Genomic DNA, 27,097 nt, shown 5'->3' on the forward strand with positions numbered 1-27,097 from the left:
TTGTATATATGTGCCACATCTTCTTTATCCATTCATCTGATGATAGACACTTAGGTTGCTTCCATCTCCGGGCTATTGTAAATAGGCCTGCTATGAACATTGTGGTACATGACTCTTTTTGAATTATGTTTTTCTCAGGGTATATGCCCAGTAGTGTGATTGCTGGGTCGTATGATAGTTCTATTTTTAGTTTTTTAAGGAACCTCCATACTGTTCTTCATAGTGGCTGTACCAATTCACATTCCCACCAGCAGTGCAAGAGTGTTCCCTTTTCTCCACACCCTCTCCAGCATTTATTGTTTCTGGATTTTTTGATGATGGCCATTCTGACTCATGTGAGATGATATCTCATTGTAGTTTTGATTTGCATTTCTCTAATGATTAAAGATGTTGAGCATTCTTTCATGTGTTTGTTGGCAGTCTGTATATCTTCTGTGGAGAAATGTCTATTTAGGTCTTCTGCCCATTTTTGGATTGCGTTGTTTGTTTTTTTGTTATTGAGCTGCATGAGCTGCTTATAAATTTTGGAGATTAATCCTTTGTCAGTTGCTTCATTTGTAAATATTTTCTCCCATTCTGAGGGTTGTCTTTTGGTCTTGTTTATGGTTTCCTTTGCTGTGCAAAAGCTTTTAAGTTTCATTAGGTCCCATGTGTTTATTTTTGTTTTTATTTCCATTTCTCTAGGACGTGGGTCAGAAAGGATCTTGCTGTGATTTATGTCATAGAGTGTTCTGCCTATGTTTTCCTCTAAGAGTTTGATAGTGCCTGGCCTTACATTTAGGTCTTTAATCCATTTTGAGCTTATTTTTGTGTATGGTGTTAGGGAGTGATCTAATCTCATACTTTTACATGTCCCTGACCAGTTTTCCCAGCACCACTTATTGAAGAGGCTGTCCTTTCTCCACTGTACATTCCTGCCTCCTTTATCAAAGATAAGGTGACCATATGTCCGTGGGTTTATCTCTGGGCTTTCTATCCTGTTCCATTGATCTATCTTTCTGTTTTTGTGCCAGTACCATACTGTCTTGATTACTGTAGCTTTGTAGTATAGTCTGAGGTCAGGGAGCCTGAATCCTCCAGCTCCGTTTTTTGTTCTCAAGATTGCTTTGGCTATTCGGGGTCTTTTGTGTTTCCATACAAATTGTGAAATTTTTTGTTCTAGTTCTGTGAAAAATGCCAGTGGTAGTTTGATAGGGATTGCATTGAATCTGTAGATTGCTTTGGGTAGTAGAGTCATTTTCACAATGTTGATTCTTCCTATCCAAGAACATGGTATATCTCTCCATCTATTTGTATCATCTTTAATTTCTTTCATCAGTGTCGTATAATTTTCTGCATACAGGTCTTCTGTCTCCTTAGGTAGGTTTATTCTTAGGTATTTTATTCTTTTTGTTGCAGTGGTAAATGGGAGTGTTTTCTTGATTTCACTTTCAGATTTTTCATCATTAGTATGTAGGAATGCCAGAGATTTCTGTGCATTAATTTTGTATCCTGCTACTTTACCAAATTCATTGATTAGCTCTAGTAGTTTTCTGGTAGCATCTTTAGGATTCTCTATGTATAGTATCATGTCATCTGCAAACAGTGACAGCTTTACCTCTTCTTTTCCGATTTGGATTCCTTTTATTTCCTTTTCTTCTCTGATTGCTGTGGCTAAAACTGCCAAAACTATGTTGAATAAGAGTGGTGAGAGTGGGCAACCTTGTCTTGTTCCTGATCTTAGTGGAAATGGTTTCAGTTTTTCACCATTGAGGACGATGTTGGCTGTGGGTTTGTCATATATGGCCTTTATTATTTTGAGGAAAGTTCCCTCTATGCCTACTTTCTGCAGGGTTTTTATCATAAATGGGTGTTGAATTTTGTCGAAAGCTTTCTCTGCATCTATTGAGATGATCATATGGTTTTTCTCCTTCAGTTTGTTAATATGGTGTATCACGTTGATTGATTTGCGTATATTGAAGAATCCTTGCATTCCTGGAATAAACCCCACTTGATCATGGTGTATGATCCTTTTAATGTGCTGTTGGATTCTGTTTGCTAGTGTTTTGTTGAGAATTTTTGCATCTATGTTCATTAGTGATATTGGCCTGTAGTTTTCTTTCTTTGTGATATCCTTGTCTGGTTTGGGTATCAAGGTGATGGTGGCCTCGTAGAATGAGTTTGGGAATGTTCCTCCCTCTACTATATTTTGGAAGAGTTTGAGAAGGATAGGTGTTAGCTCTTCTCTAAATGTTTCATAGAATTCGCCTGTGAAGCCATCTGGTCCTGGGCTTTTGTTTGTTGGAAGATTTTTTATCACAGTTTCAATTTCAGTGCTTGTGATTGGTCTGTTCATATTTTCTATTTTGTCCTGATTCAGTCTTGGCAGGTTGTGCATTTCTAAGAATTTGTCCATTTCTTCCAGGTTGTCATTTTATTGGCATAGAGTTGCTTGTAGTAATCTCTCATGATCTTTTGTATTTCTGCAGTGTCAGTTGTTACTTCTCCTTTTTCATTTCTAATTCTATTGATTTGAGTCTTCTCCCTTTTTTTCTTGATGAGTCTGGCTAATGGTTTATCAATTTTGTTTATCTTCTCAAAGAACCAGCTTTTAGTTTTATTGATCTTTGCTATCGTTTCCTTCATTTCTTTTTCATTTATTTCTGATCTGATTTTTATGATTTCTTTCCTTCTGCTAACTTTGGGATGTTTTTGTTCTTCTTTCTCTAATTGCTTTAGGTGCAAGGTTAGGTTGTTTATTCGAGATGTTTCCTGTTTCTTAAGGTGGGATTGTATTGCTATAAACTTCCGTCTTAGAACTGCTTTTGCTGCATCCCATAGGTTTTGGGTCGTCATGTCTCCATTGTCATTTGTTTCTAGGTATTTTTTGATTTCCTCTTTGATTTCTTCAGTGATCACTTCGTTATTAAGTAGTGTATTGTTTAGCCTCCATGTGTTTGTATTTTTTACAGATCTTTTCCTGTACTTGATATCTAGTCTCATAGCGTTGTGGTCGGAAAAGATACTTGATACAATTTCAATTTTCTTAAATTTACCAAGGCTTGATTTGTGACCCAAGATATGATCTATCCTGGAGAATGTTCCATGAGTGCTTGAGAAAAATGTGTATTCTGTTGTTTTTGGATGGAATGTCTTATAAATATCAATTAAGTCCATGTTGTTTAATGTATCATTTAAAGCTTGTGTTTCCTTATTTATTTTCATTTTGGATGATCTGTCCATTGGTGAAAGTGGGATGTTGAAGTCCCCTACTATGAATGTGTCACTGTCGATTTCCCCTTTTATGGCTGTTAGTATTTGCCTTATGTATTGAGGTGCTCCTATGTTGGGTGCATAAATATTTACAATTGTTATATTTTCTTCTTGGATCGATCCGTTGATCATTATGTAGTGTTCTTCTTTGTCTCTTCTAGTAATCTTTATTTTAAAGTCTATTTTGTCTGATATGAGAATTGCTACTCCAGCTTTCTTTTGGTTTCCATTTGCATGGAATATCTTTTTCCATCCCCTTACTTTCAGTCTGTATGTGTCTCTAGGTCTGAAGTGGGTCTCTTGTAGACAGCATATATATGGGTCTTATTTTTGTATCCATTCAGCCAATCTGTGTCTTTTGGTGGGAGCATTTAGTCCATTTACATTTAAGGTAATTATTGATATGTATGTTCCTATTCCCATTTTCTTGATTGTTTTGGGTTCGTTATTGTAGGTCTTTTCCTTTGTTGTGTTTCTTGCCTAGAGAAGTTCCTTTAGCATTTGTTGTAAAGCTGGTTTGTTGGTGCTGAACTCTCTCAGCTTTTGCTTGTCTGTAAACGTTTTAATTTCTCCATCAGATCTGAATGAGATCCTTGCTGGGTAGAGTAATCTTGGTTGTAGGTTTTTCTCCTTCATCACTTTAAATATGTCCTGCCAGTCCCTGCTGGCTTGCAGAGTTTCTGCTGAAAGATCAGCTGTTAACCTTATGGGCATTCCCTTGTGTGTTATTTGTTGTTTTTCCCTTGCTGCTTTTAATATTTTTTCTTTGTATTTAATTTTTGACAGTTTGATTAATATGTGTCTTGGCATATTTCTCCTTGGATTTATCCTGTATGGGACTCTCTGTACCTCCTGGACTTGATTAACTATTTCCTTTCCCATATTAGGGAAGTTTTCAACTATAATCTCTTCAAATATTTTCTCAGTCCCTTTCTTTTTCTCTTCTTCTTCTGGAACCCCTATAATTCGAATGTTGGTGCATTTAATATTGTGCCAGACGTCTCTGAGACTGTCCTCAGTTCTTTTCATTCTTTTTTCTTTCTTGTGCTCTGCAGCAGTTATTTCCACTATTTTATCTTCCTCGTCACTTATCCGTTCTTCTTCCTCAGTTATTCTGCTATTGATCCCATCTAGAGTATTTTTAATTTCATTTATTGTGTTTCTAATCATTGCTTGATTCATCTTTAGTTCTTCTAGGTCCTTGTTAACTGTTTCTTGCATTTTGTCTAATCTATTTCCAAGATTTTGGATCATCTTTACTATCATTATTCTGAATTCTTTTTCAGGTAGACTGACTATTTCCTCTTCGTTTGTTAGGTCTGGTGGGTTTTTATCTTGCTCCTTCACCTGCTGTGTGTTTTTCTGTCTTCTCATTTTGCTTATGTTACTGTGTTTGGGGTCTCCTTTTTGCAGGCTGCAGGTTTGTAGTTCCCGTTGTTTTTGGTGTCTGTCCCCAGTGGCTAAGGTTGGTTCAGTGGGTTGTGTAGGCTTCCTGGTGGAGGGGACTAGTGCCTGTGTTCTGGTGGATGAGGCTGGATCTTGTCCTTCTGGTGGGCAGGTCCGCATCTGGTGGTGTGTTTTGGGGTGTCTGTGGACTTTTTATGATTTTAGGCAGCCTCTCTGCTAATGGGTGGCGTTGCGTTCCTGTCTCGTTAGTTGTTTGGCATAGGGTGTCCAGCACTGTAGCTTGCTGGTCGTTGAGTGAAGCCGGGTGCTGGTGTTGAGATGGAGATCTCTGGAAGATTTTCACCGTTTGATATTATGTGGAGCTGGGAGGTCTCTTGTGGACCAGTGTCCTGAAGTTGGCTCTCCCACCTCAAAGGCACAGCACTGACTCCTGGCTGCAGCACCAAGAGCCTTTCATCCACACGGCTCCTCAATTTGGGATGATTCGTTGTCTGTTCATGTATTCCACAGATGCAGGGTACATCAAGTTGATTGTGGAGCTTTAATCCTCTGCTTCTGAGGCTGCTGGGAGAGATTTCCCTTTCTCTTCTTTGTTCTCACAGCTCCCGTGTCTCAGCTTTGGATTTGGCCCCGCCTCTGCGTGTAGGTCGCCGGAGGGCATCTGTTCTTCGCTCAGACAGGACAGGGTTAAAGGAGCAGCCGCTTCGGGGACTCTGGCTCACTCAGTCTGGGGGAAGGGAGGGGCACGGAGTGCGGGGCAAGCCTGCGGCGGCAGAGGCCGGCGTGACGTTGCACCAGCCTGAGGCGCACCGTGCACTCTCCCGGGGAAGCCGTCCCTGGATCCCGGGACTCTGGCATTGACGGGCTGCACAGGCTCCCCGGAAGGGGGGCGTGGACAGTGACCTGCGCTCGCACACAGGCCTCTTGGCAGCAGCAGCAGCAGCCCCAGCATCCCACGCCCGTCTCTGGGGTCTGCGCTTTCACCCGCGGCTCGCGCCCATCTCTGGAGCTCCTTTAAGCAGCGCTCTTAATCCCCTCTCCTCGCGTACCAGGAAACAAAGAGGGAAGAAAAAGTCTCTTGCCTCTTCAGCGGGTCCAGACTTTTTCCCGGACTCCCTCCCGGCTAGCTGTGGCGCATTAGCTCCTTCAGGCTGTGTTCACGCCGCCAGCCCCAGTCCTCTCCCTGCGCTCCGACCGAAGCCCGAGCCTCAGCTCCCAGCCCCTAAAGTTTTTAAATGTTAATTTCCTCATATGCCCCATGACTGCATCCTACCCTTTATTATGATTTGTTTCATTTTGTTTTGTGTTTTATTTTTCCTGAAAACAACATCTCTGGGGAAATAGAACTTAAAATTTTTAAGCATAACCAAGAATTAAAATATAAAGTAAGAGCAGCTACACACTGATCTAGCAGTTTGAAACTTACTTATAAAATTTTTTTCAAAGGTGAATATACAGATTTGCTATGTTAAAATGGTTATGGGTGGTTAAATATACTTATTTCAGATTCTGTTACCTTTCTGTTGAAATAATGTTCTTGAGGATCTTCTTTTCTTTCTTTCCACCATTTTTTTTATAGGCTCTTAATGCCAGTGAAAAAGCAGTTGTGGAAGCATTATTTCAGAGAGATTCACTTGTCCGACAAAGTCAGGTATGACTAGAATTTTTACATTTTTTTAGTTAACTCTGGAGAAAGGTAAATGACATAAAAGAATGAAGTTTTTTAAGTCAGACTTTTTTCTTAATTTTTTTCTTTTTGATCTTTTAATTTATAATTAAAAAGAAGTAAGAACCTTGTTTTTTGTTTTCAAATAATAGCCCCACCATTTCCAGGAATAGCCTGTTAAAAACTGTATTATTCCTATAGAAAATATCTTTTGCCATAATATTTATACATCTTTAAAAAAAAGTAAGAACAGGGGCTTCCCTGGTGGCGCAGTGGTTGAGAGTCCTCCTGCCGGTGCAGGGGACACGGGTTCGTGCTCCGGTCCGGGAAGATCCCACATGCCGCGGAACGGCTGGGCCCGTGAGCCATGGCCGCTGAGCCTGCGCATCCGGAGCCTGTGCTCCGCAACGGGAGAGGCCACAACAGTGAGAGGCCCGCGTACCGCAAAAAAAAGAAAAAGTAAAAACAGTGATAGAAAAAATTTTTACTTGATAGTTTTGAATTAGAAACCTTTTTTTTTTTTTTTTTTTTTTTTTTTTTTTTTTGCGGTACACGGGCCTCTCACTGTTGTGGCCTCTCCCATTGCGGAGCACAGGCTCCGGACATGCAGGCTCAGCGGCCATGGCTCACGGGCCCAGCCGCTCCGTGGCAAGTGGGATCTTCCCGGACCGGGGCACGAACCCACGTCCCCTGCACCGGCAGGCGGACTCCCAACCACTGCGCCACCAGGGAAGCCCGAAACCTTTTTTTTTTTAATTAATGGTAGGAGTAATACTACTTCAAATAAAATACTTACAGATTTTATAATTAATACTCTTTTTGTCCCCCTTTCCTAGCTGGTGGTAGATTGGTTGGAGAGCATTGCCAAAGATGAGATTGGAGATTTTTCGGATAATATTGAGTTTTATGCAAAGTCAGTATATTGGTAAGTCGCTAAACTTTTATTGTTGAAGTCATTTAATGTTGGTTTTGTCTTTTCATCTTTCAACAAATATTTATTCAGTTCTTACTGAACTCAGTCTGTGAGCAAAACAGATAAAAACCCTGCCTTTGTGGAATTTATAATTGTATAGGAGAGTTAGACAGCAAATAGACATATATCCTACTGGGTGCTAAGAGCTTTGAAAGAAAAAAAAAGAATCAGAGTTGATAGATAGAGGATGGTAATGGGATTTACTTTAAGTAGAAGTGGTGACCAGGGAAGGCCTCTCTAAGCAAATAACAGGTAATAAGAGTAAGAGGTTTTTAAGAAATAAGGGAGGCCAGACATGCAAAAATTTGAGGGACAAGTGTTCAGGGCAAGAGCAGGAACTACCGAGACTCTAAGAAGGTAAAGCATTTGCACAAGGAGGCCAGTGTGAACACAGCAAAGAAAAGAATGGTAGGAAGAAATGAGATTGAAGAGAGCCAGCTCATATAGGACTTTTACAGGTAGCCAAGGTAAGGGTTTGGGACTTTATTCTAAATGTGATGGGAAACCTTGAGAATAAAAGAATGACATGGTCTGATTCATGTTTTCAAACAATCACTTTGCCATATTTTCTTAATAATCATAATTTGATTATCAAGAAGACAATTCTCCCATGTTTCTAGCTACGTGTATGTGGTTTTGTTTTTTAATTTCTTTTCCCTGCATTCTTCAGTGCTTCTAAATTATTGTAAGACCTTGAAACCAGAAAGCAAGCACCCCTAGGTTAAAGGGACAGTTTATTTCAAGACTTAAAGAAAAAGTTCAGTTTGCCTTTAAATTCAGTAACATTATATATGTATCAAGTCTATAAATCAATTGTTTTTTCTCTGCTTAACTAGGAAATTAGTGCTACCAAATTTTATTTTTAATCTTAAATCTTGGTTAGTTGTGGTTTTTCTGAGAGAAAGAGAAATTTTCATTTTCAGAAAAAAATTTTTTAAGTTAATATGTCCTATTAAGGTTTTTGCAAGTTTTTTACGAGTTAGGCTCCTTTTCTTGCCAAGCAATAAAAGAGAATAGAGAATCCTAAAACAGAGCCACACTTCTGTGGTCATTTGGTTTTTAATGAGGCATCAAAACAATCCAGTGGGGAAAGCAATGTCTTTTGAACAAACCATGCAGGAAAAAACTGCATATCTATGTGAACAAAGATTAACCTTGATACCTCCCTCACACTGTACCCAACAGTTAATTCAAGATGGATCATAATCCCCAATGTAAAAGCTAAAACTGTAAAGCTCTTAGAGGAAAACATAAGAGGACGTTTTTGTGACCTGGCAAATAAGCGATTGTCACAGAAAACAGTAATCAGGAGAAAGAGATTGATTTGACTTCAAAATTAAAACCTCATTAAAAGACATCATTGAGAAAAGGAATTGGTGGCAATCCACAGACTGGAAGAAACATAAAGAACCTGTAGTTCATAAAGAACTACAACTCGGGGCCTTCCCTGGTGGCACAGTGGTTGAGAGTCTGCCTGCCGATGCAGGAGACACAGGTTCGTGCCCCGGTCCGGGAAGATCCCACATGCCCGCGGAGCGGCTAGGCCCGTGAGCCATGGCCGCTAAGCTTGCGCGTCCGGAGCCTGTGCTCTGCAACGGGAGAGGCCACAACAGTGAGAGGCCCGCGTACCGCAAAAAAAAAAAAAAATCTACAACTCAGTAGTAAGAAGACAGCTGGATAAAAAGGACAAAGATTTGAACAGATTCCTCACAAAAGCAGATAGGTGAATGGCCAATAAGGCATGAAAAAGTGCTCAACATCATTAGTCATCTGAGCTAAAATGCCCTTTTATATTAGCGTTTTGATTGTTTTTTCTGAGTTTGTACTCTCTTTCCTTGACTTGATTTTTTTTAAGTAGACCTATTAAAATTCCTCGTTTAAAAAAAAGTTGTACTTATTCTTTCAGGGAAAATACTCTGCATACCTTAAAACAGCGGCAGCTCTCTTCTTACATAGGAAGTGTCCGTCCTCTTGTCACTGAATTGGTAAGTGTTCTTTGAAATGGAAGTTGCCTTCAAAGTTAAGTGATTTTTATTCTTAAAGGCTGAGAATTTTTATTTTCTTGGATCCTTGTTTTAGTTTCCTGAAGGATTGCATATACTATTTAACTCTGAAAATTACTAAGTTGCGTTTGAATTTGATGGCATATATTTGAACCCATCTGTGGCCTATAGATTGTAAATTGTAAAAGCAAGTATAGAAAGTGTTCTTGATTTTCCAGCATTAAAACAAATTAATTTTGACTTTATAGCAAGGTTTGACTCTGCAGCTGTAAGGTGGTGACCTATGAAAGCTGTTTTATATAGAAAGCAGGGGAAAAAAATAAAGCTTTGTTAATTAGGTTGAGGTTAGAAGGGTCATTCTAGGATATGAGTTATAGGAGTAACTGGATTTGAAAAGAACGGGAGTCTAATTATTGTAGAAATGAAGGAACAGAGCTTTGTGATAGGTGGAGGCATGTGAATTAAATGTTTATAGTGAAGAGTGAGAGAAGAAAGTAACAGTCAAAAAAATAGGTAAAATTCCATTTGGTAACAAAAGTGTGTTTTGATGAAAATTATTTGGAAACTACTGAAAGTTCTTGTAATAAATTGTAGCAAAATTACCCCTGTAGCAAGCAACTAAAAATCATTTACCCTTAACATCTGGAAAGTAGTGATTTCCTTTTGCCAGAAAGAAACCATGTTCCAAAATTGAATGATTATATCTGTCTGCAAAATATTTGTGAAACTAGCCAGTTGACCTATTATGCCTTCCAGTTTTTGAATTGATAATCATATTACTCAGTAACATTTGGAATAAGAATTACTCCTCTTTTAAAGTCACATTAAAATAGCTTTTCATCTGAAACTCATCATGTAGATCAGGGGTCCCCAACCCCCGGGCTGTGGACTGGTACCGGTCCGCGGCCTGTTAGGAAGTGGACCACACAGCAGGAGGTGAGTGGCAGGCGAGTGAGCCAAGTTACATCTGCCGCTCCCCATTGCTCCCCACCGCTCCTGTTACCACCTGAACCCTCCCCTTCCCCCGCACACCCCCCTTGCCGTCTGTGGAAAAATTGTCTTCCACAAAACCGGTCCCTGATGCCAAAAAGGTTGGGGACCACTGATGTAGATCATGTGTGCTCTTTGCCGCAAAAGTGAGGACACTATGTTTTCCCCAGTGTTCAAAGGCACATTTCTTTTTATTCATGAAAGGTAGTTGCTGGGAATAACTGAGGGTGGAGGTATCTATTAGAAATCTGTTTTAAAATTTCTTTTGTTGGGTGTTGGTGTGCTTTGTGTAGCATTAGTCCCGTACTGGGCTCTCTTCTCATATGTTCTCAGAAAGAACCAGCTAAGCACCTTCTAGCCACAGAATGCATTGTGATTCCTGCAGTTTCTCCTCTGCTCATTCTCCATCTAGGCCTAATTCTGTTTAGGATTAACTGGGCCATGTAGTTGCTACAACAGGGTAAAGCTCAAGTCAGCTTGAATTATGAGTAGAATTTCTAGAGCTGCTGGGCTGGACTAGGGCTGTTTCCAGCTTGTCTGACTAAAGTGTGCACCTTTGTGGGCCAACAGAGTCTGTTTTGAATGGGCAGCAGACAGCTATGTGGCTATTTGGGACACTTGGGACACTTTCATTCCCTTTGTTACTTAACTAAATTCAGTGAATTTATTTCAGTATGTAATTCAGGAGACATTTATCATCTCTTGATGATGTTTAAATTGTATGTGCATATAAAGAATTTATAGTTGATGATTTAATTAATTAATTAATTTTTGTAGGACCCTGATGCTCCCATAAGACAGAAGATGCCCCTTGATGATCTGGATAGAGAAGATGAAGTCAGATTACTTAAGTATCTTTTCACTCTGATTCGTGCTGGAATGACAGAAGAGGTAAATGATGTATACCCTGCTTGTCCAATATCAAAAAGTCACAGACTGTAAGTTGGAAAGGGTCTTTGTGACCACTGAGTATAACTCCTCAATGCAGTAATCTTTTTCACAGTATTTCTGGATCTAATTCCTGTTCCACCATTTCTAGTGATAAAGAACACATTGCTTCAGAAAGCAGTGCACTTCAGTTTGCACAACTCTGGTAGAAAATTCTTTGTAAGAAGTCAAATTTTGCCTTCCCATTAGTGTACTGCATACCCTAGGCATAGCCCCATTATTTCTAGTTTGGATTTTTTTTTTTTTTTTGCGGTACGTGGGCCTCTCAGTGTTGTGGTCTCTCCCGTTGCGGAGCACAGGCTCCGGACGCGCAGGCTCAACAGCCATGGCTCACGGGCGCAGCCGCTCAGCGGCATGTGGGATCTTCCCGGACCAGGGCACGAACCTGTGTCCCCTGCATCGGCAGGCGGACTCCCAACCACTGCGCCACCAGGGAAGCCCTGGATTTTTTTTTTTTTTTAACAAATTCAATGAAGACTTTTTTTTTTTTTTTTTTTTTTAGTAAATTTATTTATGGCTGTGTTGGGTCTTCATTGCTGCACGTGGGCTTTCTCTAGTTGCGGCGAGTAGGGGCTACTCTTCATTATGGTGCGCGGGCTTCTCATTACGGTGGCTTCTCTTGTTGTGGAGCATGGGCTCTAGGCGCACGGGCTCAGTAGTTGTGGTGCATGGGCTTAGTTGCTCCACGGCATGTGGGATCTTCCTGGACCAGGGCTCAAACCCATGTCGCCTTCATTGGCTGGCGGATTCCTAACCACTGCGCCACTAGGGAAGTTCCTATTTCTAGTTTGGATTTTTAAGAGTTAAGAATAAGTCTGGGTCTTCCCTGGTGGTGCAGTGGTTGAGGGTCCGCCTGCCGATGCAGGGGACACGGGTTCGTGGCCCGGTCCGGGAGGATCCCACATGCCATGGAGCGGCTAGGCCTGTGTGCCATGGCCGCTGAGCCTGCCCGTCCGGAGCCTGTGCTCCGCAGCAGGAGAGGCCACAACAGTGAGAGGCCCGCGTACCGTGAAAAAAAAAAGAATAAGTCTTACCCTAATTGCTCTTCTAGTTGACACTGTCTAGCATTTGAAGACTATGATCCCCTCAGATTTCTTCCTTTTAACTTCACCTCTTTAAAATGTAACCTCCTGGGCTTCCCTGGTGGTGCAGTGGGTGGGAATCTGCCTGCCAATGCAGGGGACATGGGTTCTATCCCGGGCCCGGGAAGATTCCCCCATGCCACGGAGCAACTAAGCTCGTGTGCCACAACTACTGAGCCTGCACTCTAGAGCCCGTGCTCTGCAACAAGAGAAGCCACGATGATGAGGAGCCTGCGCACCACTCGCTGCAACTAGAGAAAGCCCGTGCACAGAACAAAGATCCAACACAACCAAAAATAAAAACAAATAAATAAACAAATTTATTTTTAAAAAATGTAACCTCCTTTGTGATAGTTAAGGTCTTGTGTGTAAGATGTGAAGTATCTGATTAGACAGCTTACTGGATGGCTTTGTGGACTTTTTAGATGAGGTAGTCTGATACATAGGAGCTTCAAGCTTCAGATACTATGTTGTACCTGTTTTGCTGTACTCTTGGCGATGTTCTTTAGATAGAAATATGTTAGCTCAAAGTGTTGTTTGTTCTTCTGTGTTACAAACCACTAGCATATATTAAGTAATTTTTATAGTATTAAGTGTTGGATTATTAAACATCATTCTTATTTTTTAATTAAGAAAAGAAGGGGAAGTCCTTGGCGGTCCAGTGGTTAGGCCTCTGAGCTTTCACTGCTGAGGGTTTGGGTTCAATCTCTGACTGGGGAACTAAGATCCTGGAAGCCACGTGGGTGGTGCGGCCCAAAAAAAATAATAGAGAGAGAGAGAGAGAGAGAGAGAGAGAGAGAAGAAAGAAAGAAAAGAAGTAACACATACTCATTTGTTCAGAAAATATTTGAGTCCCAGCCACTCTGCCAGGTGATGTGCAGGATACTAGGAATCACAATGGCAAACAAGGATGTATTTTTAAAAACAAAACAAAAATATAATCACATTATTGAAAGTCTTGAAAAATAAAAACTCTCAAGGTCCCACTACCTTTACATAATCACAGATAGTGGGGTTTTAAAATTTACTTACAAGCCTTTTTCTTTTGTACATCTTTTTAATATAATCGTAAACATAGTATACTTCCAGGGTTTTTTTTTTTTTTAACATCTTTATTGAGATATAACTCAAACACCATACAATTCACCCATTTAAAGTGAATAAGTCAATAGTTTTGGTATATTACAGTATTGATTTTTTCATTCTGATGAAAGATATATAACAAAATTTGTCATTTTAACCATTTTCAAGTGTAAATTTCAGTAACATTAATTACATTCACAGTGTTGCGAAACCATTACCACTATGTTTCTAAAAGTTTTTCATCACCCCAAGCAGAAACTCCGTAACCATAATGTAGTAATTCCCCATTTCCCCTTTCTCTCAGCATTTGGTAACCTAATCTACTTTCTGTCTCTATGCATTTGCCTATTCTAGCTATTTCACGTAAGTGGAATCATACAATATTTGTTCTTTTGTGTCTGGCTAATTTCACTTAGAAAAATGTGTTTAAGGTTTTGCGTTCAGATTTTGTCCTGCCTTTTTTAGATAGCATATCAAATATTTTAAAAATATTTTTCCATGTTGCCAAATAGCTTTCATAATTTTTAAAAGTCATAAATCCAAAATGATGTTTTGGGTATGATACTTTTTAACTGGTTCAATTTTTTTTTTAATATTTATTTAAATATTTGGCTGTGCCGGGTCTTAGTCATGGCATGCGGGATCTTCGTTGTGGCGTGTGAGATCTTTTTAATCGTGGCATGTGGACTCTTAGTTGCAGCATGCGGGATCTAGTTCCCTGACCAGGGATCAAACCCGGGCCCCTGCATTGTGAGCGTGGAGTCTTAACCATTGGACCACTAGGGAAGTCCCTTAACTTGTTGTATTAATCAGATTCTGTAGGTTCAAATGACAGAAGCCCAACTCAGATTACTTACAGGTGGGGGATTGATTGTCTCATGGAACAGAGAAGTATAGAGGGTTATATCTGGTTATAAAAGCAGGATTCGGGGACTTAGAAGATGTCATTAGGATACTGTCTCTCCCAGGCTCTTGACACTCCTCTCTGTGGCTTCATTCTCAAGAAGCCATTTGTGTCAGTGATGGTCACCAGCAGCTCCAGCCTTACATCCTCCTGCAAGCTAGCAACCCCAGCAAAAGGAGTGTCTCTCTTTCCCAATATCTCTGGCAGGGGTCCTGGGAGTGTTTCTTGTTAGATCACATGCCTAATCCTTGAGTTCAGAGATGGAATCATATGACCTACTCAAACCATATGAACTAAATGGGGAGAGATGGTTCCTAAAGAGATGATGGACCAACAAACATGTTTCTGTCTCACTGGTATATCAAGCTCATCAGATTGGTCACATTTAACATGAAGAAATATCATCTTTATGGGCTGAATGAGCAATAGCACCCTGTCATTATAGAGACTAACAGTGTTTTTATAATACTTTTATATAAATCAAGGGTCATCAGCCTCTGTAGCCCATTTGTCTCTAGCAGAATTACATGCCTGTGGGCACCATGGGCACCTAGTGGTAAGCCCAGAATCAAAGAGCAAAGGGATTATTAGGGAAAGAAAGAAAGGAAGGAAGGAAGGGAGGGAGAGAGGGAGGGAGGAAGGAAGGAAGGAAGGCAGGCGGGCGGGCGGGCAGAGGCCACAGAAAGCCATGCATATGGCTGAAGTGAAACGCCATTACTGATTGTCTGCACCATCCTTTGTGACATCTACGCCATAAGTTATCTAATCCTCATAAATTGCTTGTACTTTTCTATAAGGCACAAGTACTTCTTTAGTATTGCATTGGTTATATGACCAACCGCTGTTTCTTCTTTCTAAAGGCACAACGACTCTGCAAACGCTGTGGTCAGGCATGGAGAGCTGCAACACTTGAAGGCTGGAAGCTCTATCATGACCCCAATGTTAACGGAGGTATTTTAATTGATTTTATTCTGAGAGTTGGGGATATATTTAGCTCTAAATGGCAATTTTGTGAAGTATAGCTTTTGTTTTTAGAAATTGTTGAAATTAGGAGATCTCATTTTAAACTATAAACTTTATTTCTTTTACTGTTTTATAGGAACAGAATTAGAACATGTTGAAGGGAATCCATATAGATGCATTTGGAAAATAAGTTGTTGGAGAATGGCAGAAGATGTAAGATATAATAAAATATTTACTGATACTGATTTTTACTCTTAATTCACTGAAGGCCTGCTGAAGATGCTATGAAATGTTGAGAGTAGTTTAAGACTAAAGTTCCTGTTTTCGAAGAACTTCCAGTCAAATTGAAGAACAGGGCAGGCTTTATGAATCAGAGTTATTCAGACACACTGAGTACTAAGAATTAAGCACTGAAATAAGGCAAAAATACAAAAAAAGGTAGCAAATGAAGTCACAGAATAAGTACTGGGCTGGCTTCCAAAGAGAATTGAATCGATCTTTTAAAAATTACTAGGATTTGAGTTGTTGGGCGTGAGGAGGGAGGAAGGAATTCTAGGTAGGATGCCTAGGTTGGGAAAACTCAAGGGAAGGTAGGTTTACCAGGTTGGAGCAGAAGGCTCACAAGAAGAAATATAGTCAGTTCTGTCATGACACCACCTACGCATTCCTAAAAACCACTACAGCATGGCAAATTATGCAGAAAATCCACAGGGCTTTTAGGGAAAATGGAATTAAGAGCACAGTGCTCAAAAACCACCAGTGACACATAAGAAGTTAAAAACTTAATAAAAACAGCACAGTGTCACACTGTTAAATAAACACATAAATACTGCAATAAATATGGCAGTTTACCTTGAAAAAGAACTGGAGTTTGCTTGTGGAATGAGGTGTCAGAGGGTTGCAGCTTGTGAGTTATTGAGAAGTGATAGAAGGAGGTTATCTGAAATGAAACAAAATTGTAACAGTTGATGTGGATGGATTTAGCTTATCATACACCTGGAGAGCTCAGGGAGCTCAGGGTAGATGTTTGAGGAGTGTCAGTTTTGTGTATTCCAAGTGGCTTGGTTCAGTTAGGTGTTGTTTTCTGTATTCAGCTAATGTTTCTTGTGCACAAAATTGTGCATAAGGAAATGGGAAGTTTATATTGTGTTCAAAGCATTCCTTGATATATCAGTTGCATTGGAACAAATTCACATTTTCAAAACAAGCATTGTAGCAGAACTGACTGTAATGGGAAGATGACTGAAAAAGGTAAATTAAGAGCAGGCAGTGGTGGTCCTCAAGTGCTGCTCTAAGGAATGGGAACTTTGTACCATAGATAGTGGTGAGCCATCAAAACCTTGAGGGCACATGACAACAGTGCTTTAAGAAAATTAGCATGGCAGTGGAAAATAGGCTTAAAATTGAATGAACTAAAGACTGAGAAACTAGTTAGGAGCCTGTCAGAGTTATTCAGACACTAAGTAATAAGGACCTGCCCTGGGTTAATATGGAGAGTAGAAAAGAAGGGAACAAAAATGGTCAGGACCAGAAACTGGAAACAGCACAGAGGACTCAGTTGTATAGTGAGAGTCTCTGAAGTCTCTTGTTTGGATGATGAGAAAACAGGAAATGTCATTAATAGAATCCAGAAGTAAAATGGGATAATTTGATGAATATAATTAATTCTACTTAGGAATTTGATGCAAACTGATGCGTGACAGGCTCCAAGTGTGCCTTGTTTGGATGTTGTTCTTAGGTCACTATCAGGTAGCATTAGGTATTTAGAAACTTTATAGGGGAAAACACCTATACAGAGTCTATCTGGAATAAAATTTGCCTATAATAAATAATCAAAGCATCCATTAGATTTGAATCTGCTTTCACTCTGTGTTTGAAATTTAGATATTTGACTTTTCAGGAAGATTTCAGCATTGACTATATCAAACTAAGGGTCCTTCTTATTCCCCCACTAGATCTTTTACTAAAGTTTAGAAACTGTCAGGTGAGTAAATAAGTTCATTTTAGAAGACACTGCAGATTTCCAGATTACGAAAAAAGTTGACATACTAAGAAAAACAGTAGTTCAATTTTATTTATATTCATTGTATTTCAGGAGCTTTTCAATAGATATGAGAGAGCAATTTATGCAGCTTTAAGTGGGAATCTCAAGCAGGTATGCAATTTATTTTAATTCTTTTTTTTATGGAATGAAATCATGTATATATGTCATATATATATAACCATATATAATAATCATATAAGCTTAAGCTACTAAGAATAGCAATGATAGAGATAATCATGAAATAGAACAGTAACTTGAGGTACTTAGTTTGATGTATCTCATACATCAAATGATGTTTTATTTATTTTAATCTTTTTTTTTTAATTAATTTATTTATTTGGCTGTGCTGGGTCTTAGTTGTGGCACAAGGGATCTTCTTTGTCGCGTATGGGATCTTTAGTTGCGGCATGCAAACTCTAAGTTGCAGCTTGTGGGATCTATGGAGTTCCCTGACCAGGGATCAAACCTGGGGCCCCTGCATTGGGAGCCTGGAGTCTTAGCCACTGAACCACTAGGGAAGTCCCCCAAATGATGTTTTGATACATGAAATCAGATTTCAGTTTCTAAGAATTGTAAATTTAATTCCAATACACATTTATTGATGACTTATGTTTCCCATAGCTTTATCCAGAAGTGTTCCACAAAGGCACAATGACTGTTTGAACTGTCTCACGTATGTGTGTGTGCTTCTTATAACTCCTACTACCCCTACATTTTACAGCTGTTTTGAGGAATGTTACCATAACATTAAAACACCATCTTATATCAGCATGGAAAATTGATGCTATTGTGTACTCATCATGGAAAAAATCATAATAGTTCAGACTTCTTAGAAGATGTGGTTTGAGGGACTTCCCTGGCGGTCCATTGGTTAAGACTCTGAGCTTCTACTTCAGGGGGCATGGGTTCAATCCCTGCTTGGGGAACTAAGATCCCTCACCTCATGCTGTGCAGTGTGGCCAAAAAAAAAAAAGGAAATGTGGTTTGAGGGGTGGAGAGAGGAGGTTATTTTGGTATGCTATTTTACAGTCCACAATGTCTTATGTCATAGTGACTTTACAGTCCATATAAGTGGGTGTAACTGCTTTTCCTTTCTTTTTTGTTGACTATGTCTGCATGTTTCTGTTCTGAAATGGGGTAAAGCTGCTTCCTGTCTGTGACACCTGGGAAGACACAGTGTGGGCCTACTTTCGGGTGATGGTGGACAGTCTGGTAGAACAGGAGATCCGGACATCAGTAATAACTCTGGATGAAACTGAAGAACTCCCTAGAGAATATTTGGAAGCAAAGTGAGTGAGTTGGTTTGTTTTTCATCATGAGGATTTATAGTATTTTCTATGAAGTTTTATTTTATAGTCTTTGTTCATATTATTTCTTAGCATTATTTTATCCCTTTCCTTGTTCTTTCTTTCAAAGTTGGACTTTAGAAAAGGTTTTTGAAGAACTTCAAGCTACTGATAAAAAGGTAAATATTAATATTTTAGGATAACTGGAATACGAAACTAAATGTTACGTTGTGCACTGTAGCTGAAAGGCATATGCGAAATCTTGTTATATTCTCTTTTCCTTTCCTCACCTCTTATTCATATAAGAGATATTCTTTAAAAAGAAAAAACTTGGGCTTTCCTGGTGGCGCAGTGGTTGGGAGTCTGCCTGCCGATGCAGGGGACGCGGGTTTATGCCCCGGTCCGGGAGGATCCCACGTGCCGCGGAGCGGCTGGGCCTGTGGGCCGTGGCTGCTGGGCCTGCGCGTCTGGAGCCTGTGCTTCGCAGCAGGAGAGGCCACAACAGTGAGAGGCCCACGTACCACAAAAAAAAAAAAGAAAAGAGAAAAAAAAAAGAAAAAACTTAACTGCATATTTAAATGATACATCATTTCTGTTTATTTGGTTTAGGATTGGTTTCATCTAAATATATGGTATGCATGTAAGCTAATTTATCCCTTTCTTTTTGAAAAATTAAAATATATAATGAAAATTAGCAAGACTTTCTTTTCCTAGATCTCAAAATAATCCAGTATTTTTTAAAGTAATATTCTTAAAAAATTTTTTAAATAACCAAAATATGTACTTGAAACAAAATAATTTAAAGATGTATAAGTAAGGCCTTTATAAAACTTCCTCCCAACCTCTTTATGGTTATTCTCATTCACTGAGATGATAAAACATTGATATGTATCCTACATATCCTTCTCCCTAATCTTACAAATATATGTAGATAATGTAGATATTCCAGTATAGGATTTTGGTTTTTGAGGTGGTTTTTCATATCATTCTACCTACATTAGTCTATGGTGCTTTTTTTCCCCATTTAATGATTCTGTCTTTGAGTTAGTGGATATAGATTTAACTTAACCTAACTTATTATTTTTAATAGGTATATAATGTTCTATAGAATGACGTATCCTTTTTTTAAATCATTCCCCTTTTGATGATATTTAGGTTGCTTCTAGCACTGCAGTGAACATTCTTGTTTATTTACTCTTATTTTTTTTATGCTTATCTACTAGTCCTGTTTCTTTACAAGTTTCCTGAAAGCAGGAATGTTGGGTTAAAGGGTATATGTATGTTAAGTTAATTCCCTTGTTGTAGCAATTAATTCATACTCCTACAAGTAATTTATTAATGTGGCCATTTCCCTGCATTCTCACTAGTCCCAGATATCACAGTTTTTTTATTTTTTGCCCATCCATCAGATTAGGTTGGAAATAGAAACTCACTGTTCTTCTCATATTTCCCTGTCTATTCATAAGGCTGAGCAAGTTTTCCTATGTTTATTGACCATTTTTGGATTTCCTATTTAGAGCTTTCACCTATTTTTCTGTTGGATTTTATCTTTTCCTTATTATTGTATAAGAGTTCTTTGTATAGTAAAAAAAATGAAATGCTTTCTCTATCAAGTGTTTTTTTTTGCCAGTCTGTTGTTTTAGAGATTCCAATGAATGAAAATAAAACAAGAAAGTCAAGGAATAGATACAAATTTAGAAACAGGGGAGCATTTACATATGATGAGAGTGTAAATCTAGAAACTCAAGATGCAGTAAGTTACTAGAATTAATAAGAGAATTTTTAAAGTATCTAAATTCAAGACAAAGTTATGAAAAAAATCATATCCTTTTTGTAATTGTTACAGCTAGTTAGAAAAGGATTTAGCTCCCTGCAAAAGTCCCATTTAAATTACTGACCCAAACTACAAGATACCCAGGAATAAAATTAACCAAGGGTTTGAGGACCTTCATAAAAAAAACTAGAAGCCTATTGAAAGACACAAATAAATAGATATACCACATTCCTGGATTAGGTGATTTGATATAAATATCAGTCATTCCAAAATTAACATTGAAACCTAATGCTTTGGGGTATTATTTCTGAACAGAAAATTTCCAAGTAGAAGGATAAGTGAGAATGGCGAGAAAAGAACAATAGTTAATAGGGTATTTGCCTTCCTCAATAATAAAACAATATAAAGATACAATAAAACAGTATCGCACCAGTCAGAATGGCCATCATCAAAAAATCTAGAAACATTAAATGCTGGAGAGGATGTGAAGAAAAGGGAACACTCTTGCACTGCTGGTGGGGATGTGAATTGGTACAGCCACTATGGAGAACAGTATGGAGGTTCCTTAAAAAACTACAAATAGAACTACCATATGACCCAGCAATCCCACTACTGGACATATACCCTGAGAAAACCATAATTCAAAAAGAGTCATGTACCAAAATGTTCATTGCAGCTCTATTTACAATAGCCCGGAGATGGAAGCAACCTAAGTGTCCATCATTGGATGAATGGATAAAGAAGATGTGGCACATACATACAATGGAATATTACTCAGCCATAAAAAGAAACGAAATTGAGTTATTTGTAGTGAGGTGGATGGACCTAGAGTCTGTCATACGGAGTGAAGTAAGTCAGAAAGAGAAAGACAAATACCATATGCTAACACATATATATGGAATCTAAGAAAAAAAACAAAAATGTCATGAAGAACCTAGGAGTAAGATGGGAATAAAGACACAGACCTACTAGAGCATGGACTTGAGGATATGGGGAGGGGGAAGGGTAAGCTGTGACAAAGTGAGAGAGTGGCATGGACATATATACACTACCAAACGTAAAATAGATAGCTAGTGGGAAGCAGCCGCATAGCACAGGGAGATCAGCTCTGTGCTTTGTGACCACCTAGAGGGGTGGGATAGGGAGGGTGGGAGGGAGGGAGACGCAAGAGGGAAGAGATATGGGAACATATGTATATGTATAACTGATTCACTTTGTTATAAAGCAGAAACTAACACACCATTGTAAAGCAATTATACTCCAATAAAGATGTAAAAAAAAAAAGTATCGAATTGTCACAGGAATAAATAGATCATCGGAATACGAAAATCCATATTAGATCCAAATATATATGAGAACTTAATAGATGTAGATGACAGAGATGACTTTTCAGAGGAAGAGGGATGGTTTATTTACATACATGGTATGGACCTAATTGACTTTCCATCTGGAAGAAAACAAAGCTAGATCTCTGCTTCATGCCATGTATTAAAATCAGTTCCAGAGGGAGCAAACATTTGAATGTAAAAAAGAAAAAATGTTGGAGGAAAATTTAGACAAATAAAGATCAAAATATATTTGACCTAAAATATATGAATTATTTACTTCAGAAAAAAATCCAACAGCAGGTTACTTGTAAATTTTTTCTTCTCTGTGCCTAATCACTATTTTGATGGGTTTTGTTACTTTTGGTGCCATTTGCAGAAAAGAATACCCAAAGAATGCTTTCAAGAACCACTGTTTATGTTGAAGGAAATCTTACAGTTTATTTTGATTTGGTCACATGTGCCCTTCTTTTCTGGTTCACCATGGACTGCCAAGGAAAACTGTAGTAAACTATAAAAAATAAAAGTTTCATAACATTCACAGAGATTAAATTGTTTTATCACAATTCTGTGCTTTCAGAGATAACGTTCAGCCTTGAGTATATATTCCAAGGGCAGTATCTTTCTCATGTTTTACTTTATTTTGGTCTCCTAAGACTCTTCATTTCCAGCTTTTTCTTTGTATATGTTCCTTCAAAAGTTGACATTTTTAGCTTACCAATGAGTACATACTGCAGAATGACCATAGTAGATTTATGGAAAATGTAAAAATTTTTTCAGAGAGTTGTGGAAGAGAATCAAGAACATTATCATATAGTTCAAAAATTCCTTATCCTGGGAGACATTGATGGTAAGATATATTTTATTTCACTTTGTATGAGTTCTTTGTTTTCTTTAGTAATTTTGTAAAAAGTTATCAAAACAGTGCATATAACTTACCACATTTTGTCATCTCTATAAATATCAACCTATCTGAATGCAACTGTTTACTTAATTTTTAGAAAATAAAGTTTGAATTTAATCCAGAGTCTGTTTTATATGATGGTTCTTAACAATGAGATAGTGAACTGGTAGTGGTATAGGAATACAATAAATGTCCTTGGATAGTGTTTATATCTCTTCTTTTGATTTTTATCCCTATTGTTGCATCTTTGCTTTGATGGCTTATAGGTCTGATGGATGAATTTAGCAAATGGCTTTCCAAAAGCAGAAACAATCTACCTGGACACCTCCTTCGCTTCATGACTCACCTCATTTTGTGTTTCCACACTCTGGGACTACAGACCAAAGTAAATAAAAATGAGCTGTATACCCTTCTCTGCAAGACTGATGCTTTATACACCTATTGTCAGGAAAACATGCTACTTTTTGGTTGTTGTTTTCTGGAAATGGTGACCATAGTCTCATATGGTCACTCGATGATAATTCACTGCAGGTTATTTGTTAGGGTTCTAATCTGTGGCTGCAGAATGCTGGTGGTTACCTGGTTTTTGGACAGTTTATAACTTTAATCCTCATCAGTACCCAGCTCTAAATCAACCAGCTAAGCTAACTGAACCAGACTAAGTTCTCTGAGATCTTAAACCTTTGTTTTCTTTTTCTTCTGTCCTAAATGATTGGTAACATTTTGGTCAGTACATTTAGAAGGCAGAATGATACAGTAGTTGAAAGCTTGGGTTTTGGAGTAAGAATCCTGGATTCACATTCTTACTCGGCAGCTTCTAGCTGTGTAATTCTGGGTAAATAAAACCTCTTTAGGTCTTAGTTTCTTCCTCTGTAAAATGTGAACAATAATAGTAACTACCCACAAAGAGTTAGGGTAAGGCAATACATGAACTTTGCTAAGCACTTAGTTATTGCATATAGTTATTGCTCAGTGGTAAATATTAAAAGTCATTAAATCATTATAGTGGAATTTTTATTAGATATATTGCTGGTACACATAAGCAGTTGTATTTATAATTTAATAATTATCTTTTTTTCCTATGAAGGAAGAAGTTTCCATTGAGGTTTTAAAGACATACATACAGGTAAACTTTGAGAAACCACAATTATATTCTTTTTTTTTTTACCATTTTAATGAAAACAAAAATCAGAATGATAATATTTTAATATCTAGTGGCAGGAGAGTCATCAAAATCCATAAAGGTCTTTTAATTGTCATAAGTACTTTCTTTTGGAATTTAAAATTCTGTTTAGCAGCACAAATCTATATCTGTATGAATCTCTCCTAAATATATTTGAAATTTTGAAGTGAAATTTTTAAAAAGCACCGTTGATCCTAGAACTTGTTTTATTATTGACATACTTTGATCCTTTTTTTGTTTTTTAGCTTTTAATAAATGAGAAACATACAAATCTCATAGCATTTTATACCTGTCATTTGCCTCAAGACCTCGCTGTTGCCCAGTATGCATTATTTTTGGAAGGTGTTACGGAATTTGAACAGCGCCACCATTGCCTGGAGCTGGCTAAAGAAGCAGGTAAAAATGGTTGAGAACTTCATCTACTGGGCTTTGTAGGCAGATTATCACTTTGGCTTTAGTAACATTTAGCCTTCTAGTTTTAAATCCTATTTCTCTTACGAGGTAAAAAAGGAATGAGGTTTTCAGTGAAATTCTGTTTTAGGAATGAAATAACCTATACTGTAACTCGTGTAAAATATCTTTTAATTTTGGCATTTTCTTTTATAATGTCTTTCATATTGTACATATTTTTAAAGAATTGTTATCCCAAATTTACCAAATCATTGTGACTGTTTAGAGGATATTAGTGTGAATGATTATTCTTGTTTTTGTTTCTTCAAAAAATTCTTTAGATTTGGATATTGCAACTATAACAAAAACCGTAGTTGAGAATATTCGGAAGAAAGATAATGGTGAATTCAGTCATCATGACCTGGCCCCCGCCCTAGATACTGGCACTACTGAGGTAACTTGAGGGGAAGAGAGAGGTGTGTTATATAACTCCTGATAATCCCTCATGTTATGCTTTTGTGAACTTCTACCTTAAAATACTCTGGTTTCTTTCTTTTTTTAAGAATTTTTCTTTGTCAGCCAAGTTATAAAAATTGGCAGCAAACTTAAGGTCTTGTGTAAGGAATTGCTTAATAGTAGTATTATGTTAAGGGAAGTTTCTTTAATGGAAAAAACCCGAGCATTGGATTTTTGCTCATCAGATTATTCTAGATACTTGATCAGTCACTAACTTTTTTTTTTTTTTTGGCTGAGTCGGTTCTTAGTTTCGGCACTCGGGATCTTTTCATTGCGGCATCTTTTTATTGTGGCGGGTGGGCTTCTCTCTAGTTGTGACATGTGGGTTTTCTCTCTCTGTTTATGCCGTGTGGGCTCCAGAGCTCATGGGCTCTGTAGTTTGCAGCACATGGGCTCTCTCATTGAGGCACGTGGGCTTAGTTGCTCTGCGGCATGTGGGATCTTAGTTTCCTGCATTGGAAGGTGGATTCTTTACCACTGGACCACCAGGGAAGTCCTGATCAATCACTAACTTTTATGTACCTTACTTATTCCTATTTTCAGAAAAGAATAGTAAGTTTTATCTAGGAAAGAAAAAAATTTTAGAGGAGCTCTTAAAGGAATTACATAATTAAGTTGGTGGGACATCACATATATAATTCCAGATTCACAGTCCAGTAAGTTTTTTCTGTAATTTAATAGAGACCTATTAAATGTGAAAATAAACTAAGAAAAGCTATTTTCTTTCATTATTTTGTATAACCTGAGGGAAAATATTCACTAGAAGTACAGACATAAGCTGGTTCTACTAATTTGCAGAATATCTTAGAAAAAACACAATTGACATTTCTTTTTTCCAATTAAATGAATAGGAGGACCGTTTAAAAATCGATGTAATTGACTGGTTGGTATTTGACCCATCACAGAGGGCGGAAGCACTAAAACAAGGCAATGCCATAATGAGGAAATTCTTGGGTATGCTGTATTTTTATATTCTTTTTTTTTTTTAAGTTTTTGTTCTGTTCTAGAACTTTGTTGTTTGTTTTTCCAACCCTTCAAGTAGGGTAAGGCACAAAACAGCCACTGTTACGGCTGGTATTATGAAACAAAACATATTTAATAGTGACTTTTCATGTCCTACTCAATTTTGCATATAATCTCAAGGCTTTGAAAAAATTGAATTGCTTTTTTTTAAGATACAGAAAAGTATGTAAAAGTAATTGCATTTAATGAATCCTTTTGTGACTGTTACATTGAAATAAGGAAAAGCCCAGCCATTAAGTAGAGAGATCACCCAGACCTTTAACAGAAGTACCTTGAGACCTGAAATGGTTACAGGTAGCTGTGAAAGTTGCAAACCAATAATTTGATTCCTTTAGAAACCATTACACGGAAATCCATATGTATTGAAAAACTGTATATCTTTTTCGCAGCATCAAAAAAGCACGAAGCTGCAAAAGAAGTATTTGTGAAAATTCCTCAGGATTCAATAGCAGAAATCTATAACCAGTGGGAGGAACAAGGGATGGAGAGCTCACTTCCTGCTGAAGATGATAATGCTATCCGAGAACATTTGTGCATTAGAGCTTACTTGGTGAGACTGTAAAAACCACAAAACCTTTCTTTATGATGACTTTCCTGATTCACTCTCAGACCTTGAACTGTTTTTCCAGAAGTGGTGATTGACTCATTCATTATCTTAGGTCCCTTGCAACTATGGGACTGACTGATCCATAAGAACTTTGAAGACAAGACCTGGTCTTCATTTATATAAGCCTCTAATCAGTGCTAACCAACTAAGAACATTTTACATGGTAGATAGTGTGTCTGATGTCTGAAACGTATGTTTTCTTAAGATTCTTTGAGTGCTTCTCTCAGCTTTAACATTTCTGCTTTTGGCAATAACAGAAAAAAGCAAGATATTCTGTATTGTGACTAAAATAACAACATACTCATTCAAAATTCATTCAACAAATAATGAAGTGATTGGCTAGGTTCTAGGACTAATTCTGGATGTCTTTCTATCCTTGCCCTCTAGAAGCTAATAGGCTCGTCAAGAAGACAGACAAGTAAATATGTGAACATCACAAACAAAACACTTATTCACCATGATTTTTTTTTGTATAAAAAAATATTAAATGATTTTATTTCTTGCTACTGAAAAATTATTTCTAAGAACCAAATTTTTAAAAACTTTGTTGAACATATGTGAACAGGTTTTTTTTATATTTCTCTATTTTATTTTGCATTTTAGGAAGCCCACGAAACCTTTAATGAGTGGTTTAAGCATATGAATTCAGCTCCACAAAAACCTACTTTGACACCTCAAGCAACTTTTACTGAGAAAGTGGCTCATGAACACAAAGAAAAGAAATATGAAGTAAGTTGAATGTAGATGAGACATGTCTATTGCATCTGAAAAATA

At 37.9% G+C, this 27,097-nt stretch overlaps 1 protein-coding gene across 2 annotated transcripts in view; it reads left to right on the forward strand.

The window, feature by feature from the left end:
• Positions 1–27,097, forward strand: part of NUP107 (nucleoporin 107) — a 51,524-nt gene that overhangs the window by 17,454 nt on the left and 6,973 nt on the right. For both annotated transcript variants that reach the window (XM_082635246.1, XM_082635247.1), the window contains exons 9-25: positions 6,239–6,310; positions 7,162–7,250; positions 9,205–9,283; positions 11,069–11,182; positions 15,169–15,259; positions 15,408–15,484; positions 17,367–17,426; positions 18,459–18,604; positions 18,732–18,780; positions 22,481–22,550; positions 22,871–22,989; positions 23,692–23,730; positions 24,033–24,183; positions 24,519–24,631; positions 25,545–25,647; positions 26,106–26,266; positions 26,927–27,052. In XM_082635246.1, the coding sequence (XP_082491372.1) occupies positions 6,239–6,310; positions 7,162–7,250; positions 9,205–9,283; positions 11,069–11,182; positions 15,169–15,259; positions 15,408–15,484; positions 17,367–17,426; positions 18,459–18,604; positions 18,732–18,780; positions 22,481–22,550; positions 22,871–22,989; positions 23,692–23,730; positions 24,033–24,183; positions 24,519–24,631; positions 25,545–25,647; positions 26,106–26,266; positions 26,927–27,052 (1,659 nt within the window). The remainder of the gene's footprint in view (positions 1–6,238; positions 6,311–7,161; positions 7,251–9,204; positions 9,284–11,068; positions 11,183–15,168; positions 15,260–15,407; positions 15,485–17,366; positions 17,427–18,458; positions 18,605–18,731; positions 18,781–22,480; positions 22,551–22,870; positions 22,990–23,691; positions 23,731–24,032; positions 24,184–24,518; positions 24,632–25,544; positions 25,648–26,105; positions 26,267–26,926; positions 27,053–27,097) is intronic.

The sequence above is a fragment of the Mesoplodon mirus genome, assembly GCF_964341445.2.
Source record: "Mesoplodon mirus genome assembly, chromosome: 11".
Lineage (NCBI taxonomy): Eukaryota > Metazoa > Chordata > Mammalia > Artiodactyla > Ziphiidae > Mesoplodon > Mesoplodon mirus.